The 18,657-nt window shown below is 33.7% G+C and overlaps 3 protein-coding genes and 1 long non-coding RNA gene across 4 annotated transcripts in view; 2 read left to right on the top strand and 2 right to left on the bottom strand.

Moving 5' to 3' along the window:
• The window catches only part of LOC123866843 (protocadherin-like wing polarity protein stan), a 179,278-nt gene extending 177,637 nt beyond the window's left edge, over positions 1 to 1,641 (top strand). Inside the window, exons 57-58 of the mRNA XM_045908552.1 lie at positions 46 to 100; positions 1,503 to 1,641. Coding sequence (XP_045764508.1) covers positions 46 to 100; positions 1,503 to 1,542 — 95 coding nt within the window. The 3' untranslated portion in view covers positions 1,543 to 1,641. The remainder of the gene's footprint in view (positions 1 to 45; positions 101 to 1,502) is intronic.
• Positions 1,618 to 4,557, bottom strand: LOC123866885. Its single transcript, XR_006796271.1, has 2 exons — positions 4,021 to 4,557; positions 1,618 to 3,982 (listed from the first exon to the last, which is right to left on the bottom strand). It is a non-coding gene; the product is annotated as an uncharacterized LOC123866885 (long non-coding RNA).
• Positions 4,558 to 10,692: 6,135 nt separating this feature from the next.
• Positions 10,693 to 13,770, bottom strand: LOC123866879 (V-type proton ATPase 21 kDa proteolipid subunit-like). Its single transcript, XM_045908630.1, has 2 exons — positions 12,974 to 13,770; positions 10,693 to 12,230 (listed from the first exon to the last, which is right to left on the bottom strand). The coding sequence occupies exon 1, from the start codon at positions 13,620 to 13,622 to the stop codon at positions 13,005 to 13,007; it is 618 nt and encodes a 205-aa protein (XP_045764586.1). The 5' UTR covers positions 13,623 to 13,770; the 3' UTR covers positions 10,693 to 12,230; positions 12,974 to 13,004.
• A 327-nt stretch (positions 13,771 to 14,097) lies between these two features.
• On the top strand, positions 14,098 to 18,647 carry LOC123866847 (protein dispatched). Its single transcript, XM_045908564.1, has one exon. It carries the CDS (start codon positions 14,303 to 14,305, stop codon positions 17,615 to 17,617), a length of 3,315 nt encoding a protein of 1,104 aa, XP_045764520.1. The 5' UTR covers positions 14,098 to 14,302; the 3' UTR covers positions 17,618 to 18,647.
• The last annotated feature ends 10 nt before the right edge of the window (positions 18,648 to 18,657 follow it).

Here is an 18,657-nt window from a genome sequence, read left to right as displayed (position 1 = left end):
AAATGCACTTTTTTTTTCAAAATAATAATTGTAAACTTTTTTTAGGCGAAGGTCAACAGCAAATGGGGGCGCCACTAGCGAGCATGGGGGAGACTAGCGAGTAAGTACCTACCTGAAATTCTATATTATTAAATTTTTCTTGTCTATTAATTTTATTTTTAAACACAATGCATGTAAAAAAAATTATAAAACATTATTAATGTTGCATGACAAAAGTAATTCATAATATTCACCTACATTATTAAACTCTTTCAATATCATTTTATAACGATTTTATTAATTCTTTTTAAATTCTCCTTTATAATATTATTAACTAAGTATTACTTAACTGAGACATTTCAAAAGATTCAAACAATTAGCGAGATTGATAACGAGTCTTGCCTTTTATAATATTTTGTGTGTGATAAATTCAGACAAACAGTTAACATATCTTTAGATTTACTTTTTTTATGTGACTGGTATTATAAGTGTCTACGCTCCACCAATCTGTCGTATTGAAAACGCACTTTTGGCTCACACTATATGAAATCATTTCATATCATCTCACTCTGCAAACATAAGAAGCGTATGTCCGATTTGGCAAAATTCTGACTATGGGAGACTTGTCTGTTACAAAATGTATGAGAAGGATTGCCTAAAGCCTTCCAGTTTATCAGATTTTTTAACAGATATTTTCTTATATTAAGCTGGCGGTCTAAGAACTTTTTTATTTAAATAGGTACTAACTGACTCTATTATGGTTCATGTAAATTGTAAGTAAATCGATATCTTAATAGATGGTGGCGGTTGTATGAGAAACACTCATTGTAAAATCATCTTTTGCTTTGCTAACCGGTGGTGTCGCGCGCGCAATCATCTATCACCCTAGGGAGGAGGTAAAGTATTCCATGTGTATTTTCTAAGCATGCTGAACAAGTATTTGGATTCACTATTTGTAAAATTTATTCGTATGCAGTACCAACTATACGTGAATCAACGCACTAAGGTTGAAATCTGTAGAGCGCACTTAGACTTTGCTCAGACTTTAGACCCTGTTAAGGGGCAAGCGACGGGTCTGCCCGCAAAATTCAAATTTTGATTTGGTTTTTCGCAATTTGTAAACTAATACGACAAAGTAGGCTTATGGCACTTTAATTGCGCCAATGGTAGTATTATCCTCACAAGTTTATATAAAAATCTTTACTTGAAAGGGTCTAGTTTAAGACATTAGCTCTAGTATCGACTATAACCTACAAGTTAGTCGATACTAGAGCTAATTTCTTAAACTGGACTTCTTTCGCGGGAAGACCTTTCGCATCCACATTAAAATCTTTTATCTCTTTTACTCAGTCCCAATCTATTTATCCACGGCTTTTTATAAATAAATTACATAATATTATTACAATAATTTATGTTAAATATAAATGTAAAATAATACCTAACACCAATTCCATTTTTTTTCGAAATGAGGGTAGATCAAGATAATGTGATAGTTTTAAATTACAGATAATATTGTGTTACAGGAAATCTACTACTGAAGACGACGCTGAGACGAGAGTGTAACAAGACCACATAGTACAAGGTTTCCAATGAATCTCAATTAGTTAATTTATTTATTTAATTCTTTTGTAAAGTATATCAATACTCATTTATGTTAATAATAACTATTTAGCTGTATTTGCAAAGACTGTCACAAACTTAGTGCTCACTGCCATAGATAATATCGACCTGCCAGCCTAGATGTAGAAGAAAAGAAAGATCGCAGAACGAGAGTGTTGCCTATTACCTTTATTACCTTAACATGGATGATAACTTCCACTTGACCTACGTTCCCGTCTGCGACGTGGCATTGACCCTGCGGCTGCTATCTACGCCACGTTCGTTGAACTCCAGCGTTAGGCAGATGATTTATTATCTATACATTGCGCTTTTAAAAATACAGGATTATTTGCGTTTTTTGTGATATCTTGTCAGTAACCTTTTTCTTCGATCTTTTTACTCTTCGCTAAGTTTGCATCTTGGTTAATTATTTAGCGGTTATTTCAAATACTTTACCGCTAAATAATTATTATCAAGCATACATTGTCTATGCTTTAAATAGAATAGTTGCCATTATAAAAAAAAAATGGTAGTTTTAAGATTCAATATTATTATAAATCCACCATATTGCACTCAAATGCTCAAAATTTCTATGACAATGAAATTCGATCTCAACTTTGTAAATTGTTTTTAGATAAAAACAATAGAGAAAATCTGTTAATTTTGTAGGATTTTAAATAAACGGGTGTTCAATATATTTTAATATGATGTAAATGTAGTATTTAATCTATTATTAAGACTTTATTATTTGTAAATATGGAAAACTATTTTTAATCGAGTTCAAAAAAGTTCTGTAGGTATTTAAGTATAATATTTCAATTATTCTTGTACACAAAAACTTAATTAACGCGTTTTAAACCTTAAACGCGTGGTTGAAGTAAAACTTTTTGACGCTGTTTCAAATAATGTTATGTTCCTTACCTACCTAACTAACTACGATTAAATTAAAAATAAATAATTAAGTCGTGTGAGATGAAAATGAGCTAGCTATACTTAGTTCATACCTAAGTTAAAAATAGAGCTTTTAATCTATGGCACTAACTACTTGATAATTAGGTAGGTAGGTACCTACCTACTATATTAAAAATAAAAATTAATTATATAACACTGCTAAAAGATGGCGGCCTCAAAATAAACCGTTCTGTTTGGCGCCCATTATCAAAGATCTGAATTACTCTCAAATATCGCGTCTTAAGTTTTACTTTAAAAATTTGTGAGGAACGGGATGGCAATAATAATTTTGTGTAACAGAAAATTGCCACCAATGTCGTAGAAAAAAATGTTTTTAAAATTGTGCTTCATTATAAATCTTTGGCTTGTTAGATTTTGTTAGAGTTAGATCCAAAGTCAGTAGATAAATGTACATAAGTAAGTTATTAAGATTACGTAGATCTTTATTATGTACCTACCCTAGCTGTAGGATTACAAGATGTGAAATATTTTTATAAGATACCAAAACTTATTTAAAACTACAATAATTACTAGTTAACATTTAAAGTTTAGTAGGCTGAGAGTCGATGAATGATTTTTCAAAGGTTTTATATTGATCTAAATTTTTGATCATTACATATTGAAGTAGGTATAATTAGGTACTTACCTAATACTAACTTATATTATTTTAAGCATAAAAATCAAATCCGACAAATTTTCAAATAAACTACCTATGTCACATTTATTTTAAATTGCTTTCAACACAATTACTTAAATGATTTTAACAACAAAAAAACCTATGAAATAGAAAACATTGCTATTTCGTCATTACAAACGGTAGCTAAGTTGTTTTGTACAAACCTATAAAACAATTTGAATAAATAGTTCATCGGCTTTTATATTATTAGGCACAGTTTCGAGAAGCATGTAGTAAAAAGTATAGAAAAAATTTAAAATATAGGTAACGGTTATATTGCTACAGTAGATAAATGTGGGTAACATTGGAATTTAACATTGTCAATGAATTACATATTAAAGATGGGTCAGATATGGATTTCGCGGATCAAACAATAAGCTTATCGGCGAAACCCATGATCGGCTTATTGGAATTCCATGACATTATTCTATTTACAATGTAAATGCGAAATAAAGTTACGCACGTTTTATACTTTTGAGGACGAATATGACGCAATGTAAATACTGTCCGTGACCGTCAAGAGTGTTGTGTGTATTTTGAGCGATTTAACGAAGAGTCCACCTATTTTGTAAATAAATAGACTTTTTACACTTTGTAGTATGTAATTAATTAATTAGTATAATACATATAGGTATAGGGAAAGAAAGCTTTACTCGATTATTCCCTGTAATCACTTTGCCATAATAAATAAATGGGTTTTTAAATGTGCAGTATTCTCTATAGATTAAATAAATCTAATTAGCTTGATTTGTCTGTACAATGTTAGGTATCTAGGTACTCGTATATCATACATTTTTATTTGTACTAAATAGTACTTTAAACTGTACTAATTCGATAATAATTGGTACTCGGTAGCACACAAAACTAAATTGTAAGGATGAGAATAGGTTGTACCTACTGTTTTTTTGTCACAAAGTTGCAAGGTTGCCTGCAAAAAGGACAGTATGATTTTACTGTCTCTAACTATTTAGGTTTTGCGTACAACCAGCGCCAATTATTATTATTAAAGTGGACGCAAAGCAAGTAGTCTAACCTGAAGTTGTAACATAGCGGTTTGCGCAGATCATAGACTGAGGACTAAATATATAAACCCGGCTGAGATCTGTTTTTGCGTAATGCGCAGTCATACGCCTCGTGTTCTGATTGGACTTCTTGCTTTACGCGCACTAGGTATACCAAAAATTCCATTTTAATTTCATCTGAAAGTCAACTCAATTAGACAATTTTACATTCCGCTCAGTGATTTTTTAACTCTACATTCCTTTTGTAAGAAAATTGTTTGTTAGAAGCAGTAAATACCTACAAAAATGTAGCATCTGAACTGTTTTATATTGAAATAAATTATTTTATTGCTAAAATGTTGGTTTTATTTTTGTACCAGAAAAACCGTTGATTCCTAGACTAAGTACGTGTTCTACCTCGATTGATTAATACTTTTATTTATCTCAATAATAGGGCAATGAATAATTATTATAATTATGCAATCAATGTGGAAAGGGATGAGTAACCAACGGGTAACTCTGAAATAATTACGTACGATTAATTATAGAATGCGATGATATTTTTCGAAAATATTGATGACATCCTGGACTTTTTTTTAATACCGATATTGGACTTTTTTTTAATACCGATACAGGCAAGCTGCTACCTCATCTGGTGGTAAGTGATAATGTAATGCAATCTAAGGTGGTAAAGGGCTAATTTAAAAGGAGTAGGTATGCTAGTACGGTCTACGCCTGATTGGTTTCTACGCAGCATCGTACCGAAGGCATGCCAATCACTTGGCGGTACGCTTGGCGGCTTGGTGGCGTTGTAACTATAGCGACGGCCATAGAATCCTACCAGAGACAAATTAGAAATTAATTATGAATCCCCAAATTACCCCTGCCGGGAACCGAACCCAGGACCTCCAACTTATAAAACCACAGCACTTACCACTGCGTCAGGGAGGTCGTCGGTCGAGCTGACGTTCCAGATAGATCCGTACTTCACACCCTTTTGATCTGTCAATCACTTGGCCAGTATGGTGGACTTCCCTCTTCTCATTCTGAGAGAGGAGACCTGTGGCCAGTAGCAAGTCGCCGTCGGTGATGGGTTAATGATGATGATGATGATGGCAATGCTACTCCAATATTATGGCAAGGTGTCTATTGTCTATGACCTATGATGATAACGGCCAAAATTGATAAGGGAGGTTATAGGATGCCGTTAGCGGTAGCATATCACTTTGGGCTGTTGTCGTAATGATGCTGTCGGTAACACAGATGAATGATATACATAAGTAGGTATGCTATCTCTATGCCTGGTACTCGGATGGTAGGTACAGTCCGAGAAGGCTCTTTTGGTGCGTGGCCAAAATCGGAACTAAAGACGCCATCTTGAGAAGTGCACATGTTGATTGTTCATAGTTCGCTGTGCGGCGTAAAGCTACAACAGCGCCCTCACTCAAGTGCCAAAAGAGCCTTGTCGGACTGTAACAACCACAACAGCACCCAAAAGGCATCCTACACTATTCAAATTAGTATGCTTTTTTAACCCCCGACCCAAAAAGAGGGGTGTTATAAGTTTGACGTGTGTATCTGTGTATCTGTGTATCTGTGTATCTGTGTATCTGTGTATCTGTGTATCTGTGTATCTGTGTATCTGTGTATCTGTGTATCTGTCTGTGGCCTCGTAGCGCCTAAACGAATGAACCGATTTTAATTTAGTTTTTTTTGTTTGAAAGGTGGCTTGATCGAGAGTGTTCTTAGCTATAATCCAAGAAAAGCGGTTCAGCCGTTTGGAAGTTATCAGCTCTTTTCTGGTTTTCTTATTACTTTTATCCCAGGACCACCAGAGGTTACGTATTTTCTGACACAGGAAATATGTACGATTGAGTAGTGTTAGTAAGTACTAAGAAAGCATGCCTAGCCTACGTGCTAGCTTGCTTAGACGGCCAATTTTCAGTTATCTGATAATCAAGGTACATAAAACCATTACTTACCTCACGTAAATTCTCCAAACTGTTTTTTACGTATATTTTAGGCAACATCCTTAAAAATATGTCGCCAATACTCCCAGACACTTCCCGCGTCGGCCGTATTGCTTTGCAGACGCTTTAAAGCTCCCAACATAAGTAATTACTTAACTGCACGTAAATTCTGATGCTCCATTTTTATATATGTCCACCAGACAACTATTTTAAAACCTTTTACAAGAAAACAGACCGATCCAGAGGGCCAATCATCCCCTAAATTCAATTTTAATGCCTCTGTGGGTTTGAGCGCGAGGGCATCATTATCTACGCGCATGAGACTGAGTAAGACATATATTAGGATATATATTGACTTCTCTCTCACTCTCTTATAGTTTACTTATGTCAATTAATTATTAATATTAAAAAAAATCAGCTAAAAATTAAAAAAAATGGAGAATTTACGTGAGGTAAGTAATGTTTTTATGTACCTAGATTACCTGATACCTGAAAATTGGCCTTCTAAGCTAGCAGGTCCGTAGGCATGCGTTCTTTGTACATACTAATACTACTCAATCGTCCACATTTCGTTCGTCAGAAAATACGTGACGGCTGGTGGCCCTGGGATCTTTCACTATTGTAACAGAGGTTCATAATATTATGTCAATTGGAAAATGTCAAGCCGTCAAGATGGACGTTGCCTAGATACATAATTATTTATTTGAAAATAATGTTTTGGAAAACTCCGATACTTTGGATCGTAGGCGCGGAGTTTCTAATTTATAAAATATTATAATCACAGTTAAAGCGAGAAAACATCAATTCAATTATAATATCCAACAGTCAACCAAAGGCCACGAACAATCAACCCAAACCCAAACCATAGTCAAACAATTTTTAGGGTTCAGTAGGTATCTGTAGAAAAAAAATATGTAGCCTCGACTGTTGTAGTCGCGTCGGTGTGCATGGCGGCACCATTAAATATCGTAGGAGGCGATGACCCTCCGCGCGGCTGAGGTTCCCGCATCGTAGTCGCTTTGTCGCGCAGGTTTGGATGATGCATTAGGCGCACCTTCTTTTTATTTTATCTGCTTGAACTCAGCTTATTTACTTTGACAAAATACGTTTAAAATTCATCATCATCAGGATCAACCCATCGCCGGCTCACTACTGAGCACAAGTCTCCTCTCAGAATGAGAAGCTACCACACTGGCCAAGCACGTATTAGCACACCTCGCGCACCTTTGAGGGAGCATTATGGCCAACTCTTAAGCATGCAGGTTTCCTGACGGTGTTTTCCTTCACCACTTCATTGTCTGTCTGTGTGTCATCTTTCAAGAGAATCAAAACTTATAAATTGGGTACTTCCCGTTTACGTAGAATCATGAAAGGCAGGTAGCAATATCTTATAGCCCAAGCACTCTACTCCTGTGGCCCAAGTAAAGGGAAATCCGACAACTGAATTGTCATTACATAAAAAAAAACTTGTACGGAACTCTTCATGTGTGAGGCAGACTCGCACTTGACCGGTTTTTGAAAGTTATGTTAAATAAAATTTTGACATGCAATAACAAACAAAATGAAATACAAGCCACTTTATTCTTTATTTCATCGGATGAAAGTCGATTTCAATTTAATCGTAGGTATATCTTGAAAAGCGAACTATTATACGACTACGTAAAATGGGTACATTTTTAAAGCAACGACATGTTAGAAACAGATATTTCGTTTTGGTCGTGTTAAACTATGTGAGTCATTCAGATAATTCTTCATTTAGTGAAGTTCGGTCAAAAATATTTCATGGAACGTATAATTAACATAACATTGATGTAACTTTTGAAGAGATATTAGCTGCCTTATTGGATTTATATTATTATAGAAATTGTGTTTTAGAATGGCACAAAAAAACGGTAATTTATGAATAAAAGTTTAAAAAGCGTGAAATAAAAATTAAATTAAAAATTTAAAAAACCCCCGACACATAAACCTCTAAAAAGTAAAAAAATAATAGGTAAGTATGTATGGGCCCTTTAAGAATAGTATAAATAGTAAAGTTTTTATCCAAGCGTTCGTTGCGTCGGGGGACCGCTAAAGACTATTCTTTCTACAACAGATGACTTTCATAGTTTACGATAGGTAGCGGTCCCCTGGCGCAACGAGCGCTTGGATAAAAACTTTACTATTTATACTATTCTTAAAGGGCCCATACATACTTACCTATTATTTTTTTACTTTTTAGAGGTTTATGTGTCGGGGGTTTTTTAAATTTTTAATTTAATTTTTATTGACAATTATGAATTGCGACTACTCGACGGGTTATTAATTTCAATCGTGACCCAATCTGAGCTTACCGTGACTGCAATCGACATTTTCAACATTGGTGATAGCGATTGGAACATCATTACGAAATTGGTGGTAATTTTTAAAGAAGTACCTACTTAATATGATATAAGGATAACTTTGCAGAGTGCAGGTTAATCATAGTAATAAATAGAATCAAGAAATAAAGAACACATAAAACTTTTAGCTATTTATTCATCAACATACATAATATCTACATTTGCACAAATAATGTTATTTAACTTATAAACGCTTCTGTAAACAGTACACAAGATGATATTATCATAATACTTTTCTCGATCGATTTGTTCCATGCGCTCACACTTTGTGCCAAAGGATGACGTTTTCTCCTTGTCTATAAAGACGGAATTTACAGCTAATTTTAAGCACAGATAAAAATATAGAACGTTATTAGAACGCTAGCAAAAACGAAGACAGGTATTGATGATTCCTTAAGAAGATTCCACAAAAAAAAATTACAGGATAAAAAGATAAAAAATCCGATATTTTTAAAAGTTCGCAATGTACTGTAAACCAAACATCTGACTGACGCTAGAGGTCAACGAACTTTGCGAAGATAGGTGCCGAGGGGTCAATGCCGCGTCGTAGGCGGAGCATTGATCCCGAGTTTTGCATGCTATACATTGCGTGTTTGAAAAATTAAATGACTAAAACTGCAAGTATAAGGCAATAGGTTATTGGTATTGGATTGTGTTTAGGCAGTAGCACTGTTTTAGCTAGCGTTCTAATTACACCCTGTATAAACAGGTATATTACACAGGTCGGCAATAAATTTTAACGGTTCAAGCCGATTTCAAAAGAAGTCCACCTGAGCGATAGCTTGATGATTTCGCTATTCACGCACAAAACTGGATCTTTTATGATTATATACTTGCAAATATAATCATAAAAGAGCCAGCTTCGTTTACAAGTTAATATTTGATTTGAATTTACATTTACAAATAAATTAATGTGTAAATCTCATTGCTCATTATAAATATGAAGAAGCCAACTAATATTTACAATAAAAATTTAATTTCATAATAAAAAATAGACCAGTGATTTCATAGTAATGTTCAATGTACTTACATAATTTGTATGAAAAAATTCTATTAGATGTTTTAAATTATTTATGCTTTTGATTTATAGGTACTTAGGTACCTACCTATATTTACTAGTGACAGTATTTATAATAATTTATAGGTATCAAACAATATAGTTCAATCATTATTCTAGATGGCAGAAACTGTCTGTACTATGTAATTTATAGGAATTACGAAATATTTTAACGAGATGAAGGTTATTATGACCACAAAAAAGTATAACATCACATCTTTAATAATTAATCAACATAAATTATAAAATTCTAATTATAAATTTCATAAATAATTACAATTATTGTAAAATAAAAAAAATCAATAACAATCATAGTCAAGTTTACATTGAAATTAGTAAAAGATGTGATGTCACAAAAATGAGGGGGATTAGTCTAATATAACGTGTGACAAAAAGGATACAAGATTAATAAAAAAACGAAAAAAAAAATGGCAGGATGTAAATCAACATTCCCTTATATCTTACAAGATGTACATTTAGCGGCTGTACTCTCAAACGGCAGAAAACAATTATTACATAAGTGTCATTTATTTATATACACAGGCTATTTACCAATCAAAGCATTCACAAACGTTGTATTAACATTTCATGGAATGTTTAAGCCTTAAACAAAATGACTACATACATCAGTGCATCCATCCAAGGTACTCATTCTCTATGATGTTGAAATCGTAACTAACCCAAATCCATTTTGTGACAATTCTTTTATCTCTCGTCTGGCTTTACAAAGATTAGCCAATGTCAAGTTTGTAGTTCTTTGTAACAAGTTAGATAAACTATACAAGTATGGACCCTGTCTGTGCCGGCGCTCGCCGACATACGCACGGCACCCCTCTAGAGCGCTTTCCGGTCAGTTTTAACAAAAAAAAAACACTCCAAAAAGGCGGAATACGCCCGCCAGCTAACACCAACACAGACGAAGTCCGGCATAATTCTTTAGTCGTTATACAAAAACTATCAAGTTTGACGTTAAAATACTTGCCAAATGTGCCAAATGCAATTTCACAATTCTTTACAAAGAACTGCTAAGTTTGAATTAAAAACACGTGAAATCTCGAATTGGATTTCGAATGTTTTTGTTCTCTAATAGAGTAGTACAGAAAATATAGTTTCGTTTGTGATAGGTTGGTGACTCAAAATGGTTAACGCCCACTGAGTTTTTTGTCCTTGTCATTTGTATAGGATTACGACAGAGAGAGCCCTATACTAACTTATCTCCATGGACAGCGTATAATCTGTTACAATTTCATGTCATAGCAAATGAGCTCCTTTACATTGTTACTCAGTAACACATTATAAAATTCTACGATGACACAATATATAATATAATATAAAAAATGCACCATATATCTAGTCAATTTAATACAGGACACTGTGATAATAATATGGTATTAAAAAAACATATTCTATTGATTAAGAAGTTGTCTAATAACAATCCAAACTGTATAATGAAATGTCTTAAACCTTAGCACAAAAAGCAGAAACTTGTAGTTGACCATAAAATTGCTTACCATTTTTGACAACTTCCAGTAAATGAAAATTTGACTTAGGTTCAGACTTTTACAAATGTATGTCGGTCTTGTAAGCGAAAATAGAGCATGTAGTTGTATGATGTGCAAACTGCAAATGACTTTTAACCTAAACCAAAAACCTGGTAAAGCAATTTTATGGTTGAAGTTACATTATAAATTAGGGTAAGTACAATAATATTATTTAACATCAAATACATTCCTCATAATGAATAATATAGTGAATATGTTCTAAAAAAATGGTTAAAATATTTAACTATTGTCAAACCATGGTTAAATTAAAAAAAAAAAAAATTAAAGGCAACTAAATCAAGTTAGAGACTTGAATATTATAGATGATTTTTTACTACTTGATTATGAAATATAACCTTTGATGAAATCACATAAATGTATAAAAATATTTGGCATACAGGTCAAGTTATACAAAAGTTCTCAAAAATGATGACAGAACATAATGGGAACTTTAATTCACACATTACCAAGGGCCATGGGCATTATGAACTATCATTTAACAGCTATGCGACGTCAGTGCCATGAAATTTACTATGTAAAAGAAGAAAATACATTACATTAATATTTAAAGTGAAGAATTAAAACTACACCACTGGATCACATTTGTAGAGCCCTATCTCTTCTTCTCTCATGTATTTTGTATCCTGTCATACTCATCAGTGAGCACAAATTTTATACATATGGTAATATAAAAGTATGTAACATGTCTGTTAGTAGGTAGCTTCATACAAATGTGCCCATGCTCCTTTGTAAAATGAAAATGTGTATTACACATTATAATGCAAATTACATTGACTATCAACAGTTTTATTAGTAAGGGTCCAAAAACATAAAAACTGGTTTCCAAGACTTTGACTTTTAAGTGCTAAGGTAATAAACATTGTACAAACTGAAAATGATCAAATAGTAATCGCACAACATCTATATAGTAATTCTGAAATGTAGATTCCGAAGTATACAAGTCCAACACTTATTCAAAGCTTGTTGCTCCTTAATAAATATATTTTTGTTTGAAGCACTGGCGGCGAGTTGGATCAGGTCAAGGTCGGGGTAGGAGTACCAGTGCTCTTGTATACTGAAAATTAATTTTTTTTATTAATTATAGTCTAAATAATCTGATGTTAAATTCATTTAAATATAAATAAACTAGATTATCCTCGCAACTTAGTCAGTCTGTATTTAGGTTCTTCAAAAATCTCATAGATAAAAGTGTCCTGTATATTCATCTCCAGTATGCAAGCTACATATCTCTATATTAAGTAGATAATGCCCGCAAATGTCCACACAGATAAAGGTTTTTTAAAATCTTGTGGGGATGTGGAATATCTTGATTTTGAAAGAAAGAAAGAAAATGTTTTTGAAATTTATTTGTTGTTGGTGTCACAGTTAAAAAAACAAAGAAATGTAACATTTTCCTCTGTGACACCACCCCAAATGGGTTTACAGCATAACATCTTGCATCATGAAATGCATAAAATGCAGGACGCTGATTTTCAGCTGAGACCTGAGTTTTGCTGGAATTGGATAAACAGTGGGGCTATGAAAGGTAAGCAGACAAACAAATTGATGATTTTAATATAATCAAATGTTAAAAGCAAGTCATATTTTGTCAATAATAAAACGAACATGGGGATTATGATACGATTTTGTATTGAATATTAAGTAAAGAAAACAATCACACCTGTAAATTAGCAAATTGAGGATCAATAATGCACGAAAATAAATAAAAAATTTATTCACTCATAAATACCTACTTAATAATATAATTTTATTTATTGGTTAATACATTCAACTAAAGAAAAACTAAAACATACTTACACTTAAATTCAAGTAAGACTTTCTGCTCAAGTTACTGGTTGCCCATTTTAACTCTCGACGTCATGTATATTCCAACAATCAGTCCAAACAACCCAATGGCTGAACCGAAGATTTCCACAATCAGGATCTTCACAAAAAGAGCTGCGTTGGCCGCGTCGGCGAGAGCCGCTCCCGATCCCACGATCCCGACGCAGATGCCGCAGAACAAGTTCACGAGACCCACGGCGAGTCCAGCGCCGAACATCACGTACCCAGCCATCCAATTCTGTTGCTTGATGGCTATATCCAGGAACGGCTCTTTATATTGCTCCAATATACCGGACAGCACGATGGCCGTAATCAATCCGTAAATGGCCACAGCTTCACAGAAAATAACGGAGATCAAGTTCTTCGTTTTGATCCTGGGCGCTTTGACACCACCTCCCACTATGCTCACTCCGGTCGTGTGGATTCCCATGGCCGCCCCGACCACGGAGAAGGACACGGCGAACGCGATACCCAACGTCCCCCACATGTAGGGAGACGTGTTCTCGAGGAACCATCCGAAACTGATTTGCTCACCCTTTCCAGTAAGGAGATAGTATAACGAAAATATGGGTATGGCGAGCGACAGCAGCAACAAAAACAGGTACGTCAGGAAATATCTCATCTTGATGGAGGTTTTCGTCAATTGGAGCTTTTAAAACCTGAAGATCCCTAAAGGGACGGCCTTTTTTCTCCAATTTCTTCTTTGACAGAAAACTCGAAACGAAGAAGTCTTGTGATCACAAGATGTCAGAGACAAGAAAATGTTGCCATATTTTGCACGAGTAATTAAAAACCATAGAGATCGATATTAGTGCTGAGCATTGCTAAGTCGGTCAGCGGCCGACGATCGTCGGCGCAGTGCCGTGCGAGTACACACATCTGCTGAGTCCTGATAAAGTCACGTAATGAAACAACAACAAGGTAACAAGACCCTTACGGGGCTCGTTGACCAGCAGAATTATTTGACTCGGTTTTAGTGCAATTAAATTCTGGCCAATGACAACGTTCATCCTGTCTCTAAAGTTACCCGGTTTCAAATGTGTGTGACCAAAAGACTCAATGATTATGACATTTGTCGTGTGTTTGTCTTTCTCCAATCAAATGTTTTGTTGTGACTACTTGTGACTATTTTATTTCAAATTGCTTTTTATAAAAATATTTTGATAAAAAATGTAATCTCAAAGTTTTAATACAACAATGTGAAGTCTTCAAACAGCTTTAAGGATATGTATTGGTTTCACTTGTGCAGAAAATGGAGTAAGAATGTTATAAATATGAGATCAATGAAATCAAGGTCTAAAAATGTTGTCAGCTTATGCGAGGTTTATTGTCCGTTACTCGTACCTTTTTCTGTTCATGATCGTTGTAACATCCACTGTCCTAACTGTAATACCGCTAGTATGTCACGAACTTCCTTCATTTTCCGACCCAATAGTTGGCTTCGAAACGAGAGGTACAACGCTAGCGCACCGTTTCATAGCCTGGGAAAACCTTATTGAGGAGACGCGACCCTCCAAAAGGCTTGCCGTTAATCCTAAAGAAATAGAAGACCAAATTCGAATGAACCAATCTCACTATAATCGAGTCAAAACAAGATCTGGTCGGAAGTATGCCAGGAAACATAAGAAGAAAAAAATTTACAATAACACAGGATTTGCTACAACATTTTATAGCTCACCTGATACAAATACTACAATCAATCATGTACATTGGGGATTTGGAAAAAATGTGTCATTTGAAGATGAAAATGCAGTTTATCTCAAAAACCATACAAGGAAACAGTGGAAATCAATTAAAAATATGCAGCGTCCTGACAGATTTCATCACAATTATGCTTCTGGAGTTTGCGGTGCACCTGTCGCAGACTTTGCTCACTTAGTAATCACATCTACGGACAATAAATCAATGCTCACATTTGAGAATGTACAAAAGGTTTGTCAATTGCAGACCCTCCTTATTGAGATTGCTGAAGATGAGTTTTACAATCTATGTCAAAGATCATTGCATGCTGAAGAAATATGCTGCCCTATATGGAGTGTCCCGAACTATATAGCTTTAATATCTGGTAAGAATTCTTGTGAAAACTTAACTAAAGATGATGTTACATATGTTGTAAATATATTAAAGAAATGTGCAGGATATTTTCATAACTTTACACTGATGGCATCTTGTGAGCTGGACCGTTGTCGAGTGCCAAAATATTGTTCCCAGTATGATGCAGTGTACAACTTATTGTTCTATATAATTGATTCTGATGCATTTTCTCCTCCACAATTTTCTGAGACATTTGTGAAAGACGTAATGATATTTTTACCTTTGCCAACAAGTAGCACAGCACTTCCGTATTATTTGAAATTACAATACTCTAATATATCTTTGGATACACTTAACATCCCAGCTATGGATTTTGGATTAAAGAATGCTCTATTTGACTTATGGATTATTGAAGACGCTTGGCTAATAGGGCTAGGTAGTATCTTTGTATTTGTATGTGTATGGGTTTATACCAAATCCTTGCTTCTTACATTATTGTTGTTCACAGCCATTACATATTCACTTGGTGTGGCATATTTCTTTTATGTGTATGTATTTAATCTGGACTTTTTTCCTTTTATGAATCTATTAGTTGTGGTTGTTGTGATAGGTATTGGGGCAGATGATGCATTCCTGTATATCAAAGTATGGAAAATGATTAGTAAGCAGTTAATAAGGGATAATGTTGTTAGTGAAGATAATGGTTTATCTGATTTAAAAAATGTTTCTAGTGCTGGTGAGACTATACTTGTACAAATTCTTGAAGAAACTTTGAAACATTCGGTTACAGCTATTTTTGTCACCACATTGACTACTGCTGTTGCATTTTATGCTTCATATGTAAGCTACATTCCAGCCATTAACTGTTTCAGTGTTTTTGCTGGCACTGCAGTATTAGTTAACTTTTTACTCATGGTGAGTTGGTTGCCAGTATCAGTATTTATATTAGATGTAAAATTGTCTGTAAGTAGGTGGATTACATTAGGTGCAATTAGTAAAACTATTAATGAGATTGGAGAAGATATCAATGTTATATTAAATAGATTTATTATCACTTGTGTAATGCGGTTGCACACAGGTTTTGTAGTAATCTTGGGTGCTATTGGAGTCTACAGTATAGTTGTAGTATTTTATCATCCTGGACTTCAGCTACCTGATTCAAAACAGTTCCAACTTTTTCAGACATTGCATCCCTTTGAACAGTATGATATGAATTATAGAGACAAGTTTCTCTTTGAAAGATTTGGCAATGATATTGGAATTGGTAGTAAAATGCCTCTACGGTGGATATGGGGGGTAAAAGCTATTGACAATGGTAATCATATGGATCCATTTTCAAAGGGCAAACTAATTTTTGATGAAAATTTTAGTGTGTCAAATCCAAAATCACAATCATGGTTGTTGGAGTTCTGTTCTAAAATTAAAAGTCAACCATTTTATCAGCAAACACTAGGCCCATTGTTACCTAATTGTTTTATTGAAAGTTTCAAAATGTATATGAGCCGAAGGTGCATTGATAGTATTGACAAGATAAATAGAACACCATGTTGTGAATCATCACATTTCCCATATACTACTGAAGTTTTCGACTTTTGCATAATAAAAGCAATGGAGTCCCTTTATCAAACGCCTCGCGAAATTTTTATGCCAGGTGTAGCAGGACCCAAATTTTTAAGAAGTGCATACCCCCCTGCTGTATCTGCTATTGTTATAGAATTCGAAAGTGTAATTCCCTATTCAATGTCCTTTAAAGCAATGGATGATTTTTTCGTGCAAGTAGAAAATTGGACTAAAAACGAATTAAAGGATGCACCTCCAGGACTGAAACATGGCTGGTTTCTCTCTGATTTGCAATTTTACGATCTCCAAGGAACTTTAGCAAGTGGAACAGTGTTAGCCTTGTTGCTATCTGCTGGTTTAGGTTTCATGGTACTTATACCATCAACGTCTAATTTCACTGTTAGTGTATGCTCTCTGTTAGCTATAGTCTTTTCTTCAACTGTTACAATAGCTGTGCTTGTTTTGAATAATTGGAAATTAAATATATTAGAAAGTGTAGCAATATCGACATCGGCAGGGTTAGCTGTAGATTTTAGTCTACATTATGCACTAAGTTTTACAAACGCTTGTGGCACAAAAGCAGCTAGAGTTAAGTCTGCACTTTCAACATCGTCAGGCCCAACGGCTGCTGCTGCATTGACGACCGGTTTTGCCGGAATATTTTTACTCCGCTCAAATCTTCTTCCTTATTCCCAAATAGGGACATTCTTGGCTTTAATTATGTCAGTAAGTTGGATATATGCTACTTTCTTCCTTTGTCCTTTACTGAAAATATTTGGAGGAAGCTCCTCTAAAGAACTATCGACAGATGATAGAAAATCTTTGTCGCGTGTAAGTTCTGTTTGTTCTGCTGTCCCTAATTTGGAAAGTCATGAATTAGAGCATTTAGCAGACAGTAACAGGACAAATATTACTTCCCATAGTCCTTCTAGTATTAGCGGAACGACTGTCGTTATTCACGACGATTTTGAAAATTCGCTAAGTAAAATTGAGAAAAAACCTAGTGACATAAATAATGACTGAATGTTTAAATTTTAGCATGTAGGTAGCTGGTTAAGAAAAGCTGTAGATGTAAGGCTCATTTTCGAAGTATTATTATTAATTCAACAGTATTAAAACATACATGTATTTTTTGTATTGCCCTTTTTTCGATCTGTAACTTATTACCTCGTCAGTATTTTGAATTACGTTCTGATTTAAATATATTTTGTAAGTCAAGATGAGGAACGATTATTGTGACAATAATTATCACATAATTATATTTTCACACGACAATACAATATCTAAACGAGCTTGGATACTTGTTAATGAATTTTATTCAGTTGCTTATTTCTAAAAATCGGTATTTATTTAGATTGTAATAGAAAAAGAATAGTTAAATTCAAAATCCCAAAGTCAAAATACATTGGAAATTTGTGTCAATTTTTATAATATTATATAATCATGATTATTTTTAGACGATCCATTAATGTTTTATTTTAATTTTATATTATTAGGTAATGTACTTAAGTATCAAATTGATATATATCTATTGCAATGTTACTTATTGATACAAACTGTATGATACATATATTTCCAACAAAATGTAACATTAAATCAAGTACTTATCAATAAATTGATTAATACTAATATGTATCTCTTGGATTTAACAAAATTGCTAACTATAGATTATGTAACTAAATAGTTAATTTATGCTCTATTCGATACACATAGTATTATATGTTTAAATGTACCTACTTATAAGAAAAAAACAAAAATCACTGTCTCAATGTATTCAAACATAATGAAATATTTTTGTTAAAATTATACTGTGCCATAAAAATTAAGATGACGATAATCATACTAAGATCTGTAAATAATGAAGTATTGTAAATCGTAAGATATTAAATATTATATTATTTGCATTTACTAAAATATTGATATCAATTATATTGGTGTTAATATTTGTAGAATTTATGTACTTTTGGTTTAAGAATTACCTATTGTACTTAACAAAATGGTATTATATGAAATGTAAGTTTAGGAGAAAATAAAATGTTAATTTTCTAAAGTGGCTTAGTTTC

The sequence above is a fragment of the Maniola jurtina genome, chromosome 7, assembly GCF_905333055.1.
Source record: "Maniola jurtina chromosome 7, ilManJurt1.1, whole genome shotgun sequence".
In the NCBI taxonomy this organism is placed as follows: domain Eukaryota; kingdom Metazoa; phylum Arthropoda; class Insecta; order Lepidoptera; family Nymphalidae; genus Maniola; species Maniola jurtina.
This window is presented reverse-complemented; position numbering and strand designations above follow the sequence as displayed.

Coding starts and splice junctions, on each gene's coding strand:
- LOC123866847 (XM_045908564.1), top strand. CDS start 14,303: ATGTTGTCAGCTTATGCGAGGTTTATTGTCCGTTACTCGTACCTTTTT.
- LOC123866879 (XM_045908630.1), bottom strand. CDS start 13,622: ATGAGATATTTCCTGACGTACCTGTTTTTGTTGCTGCTGTCGCTCGCC.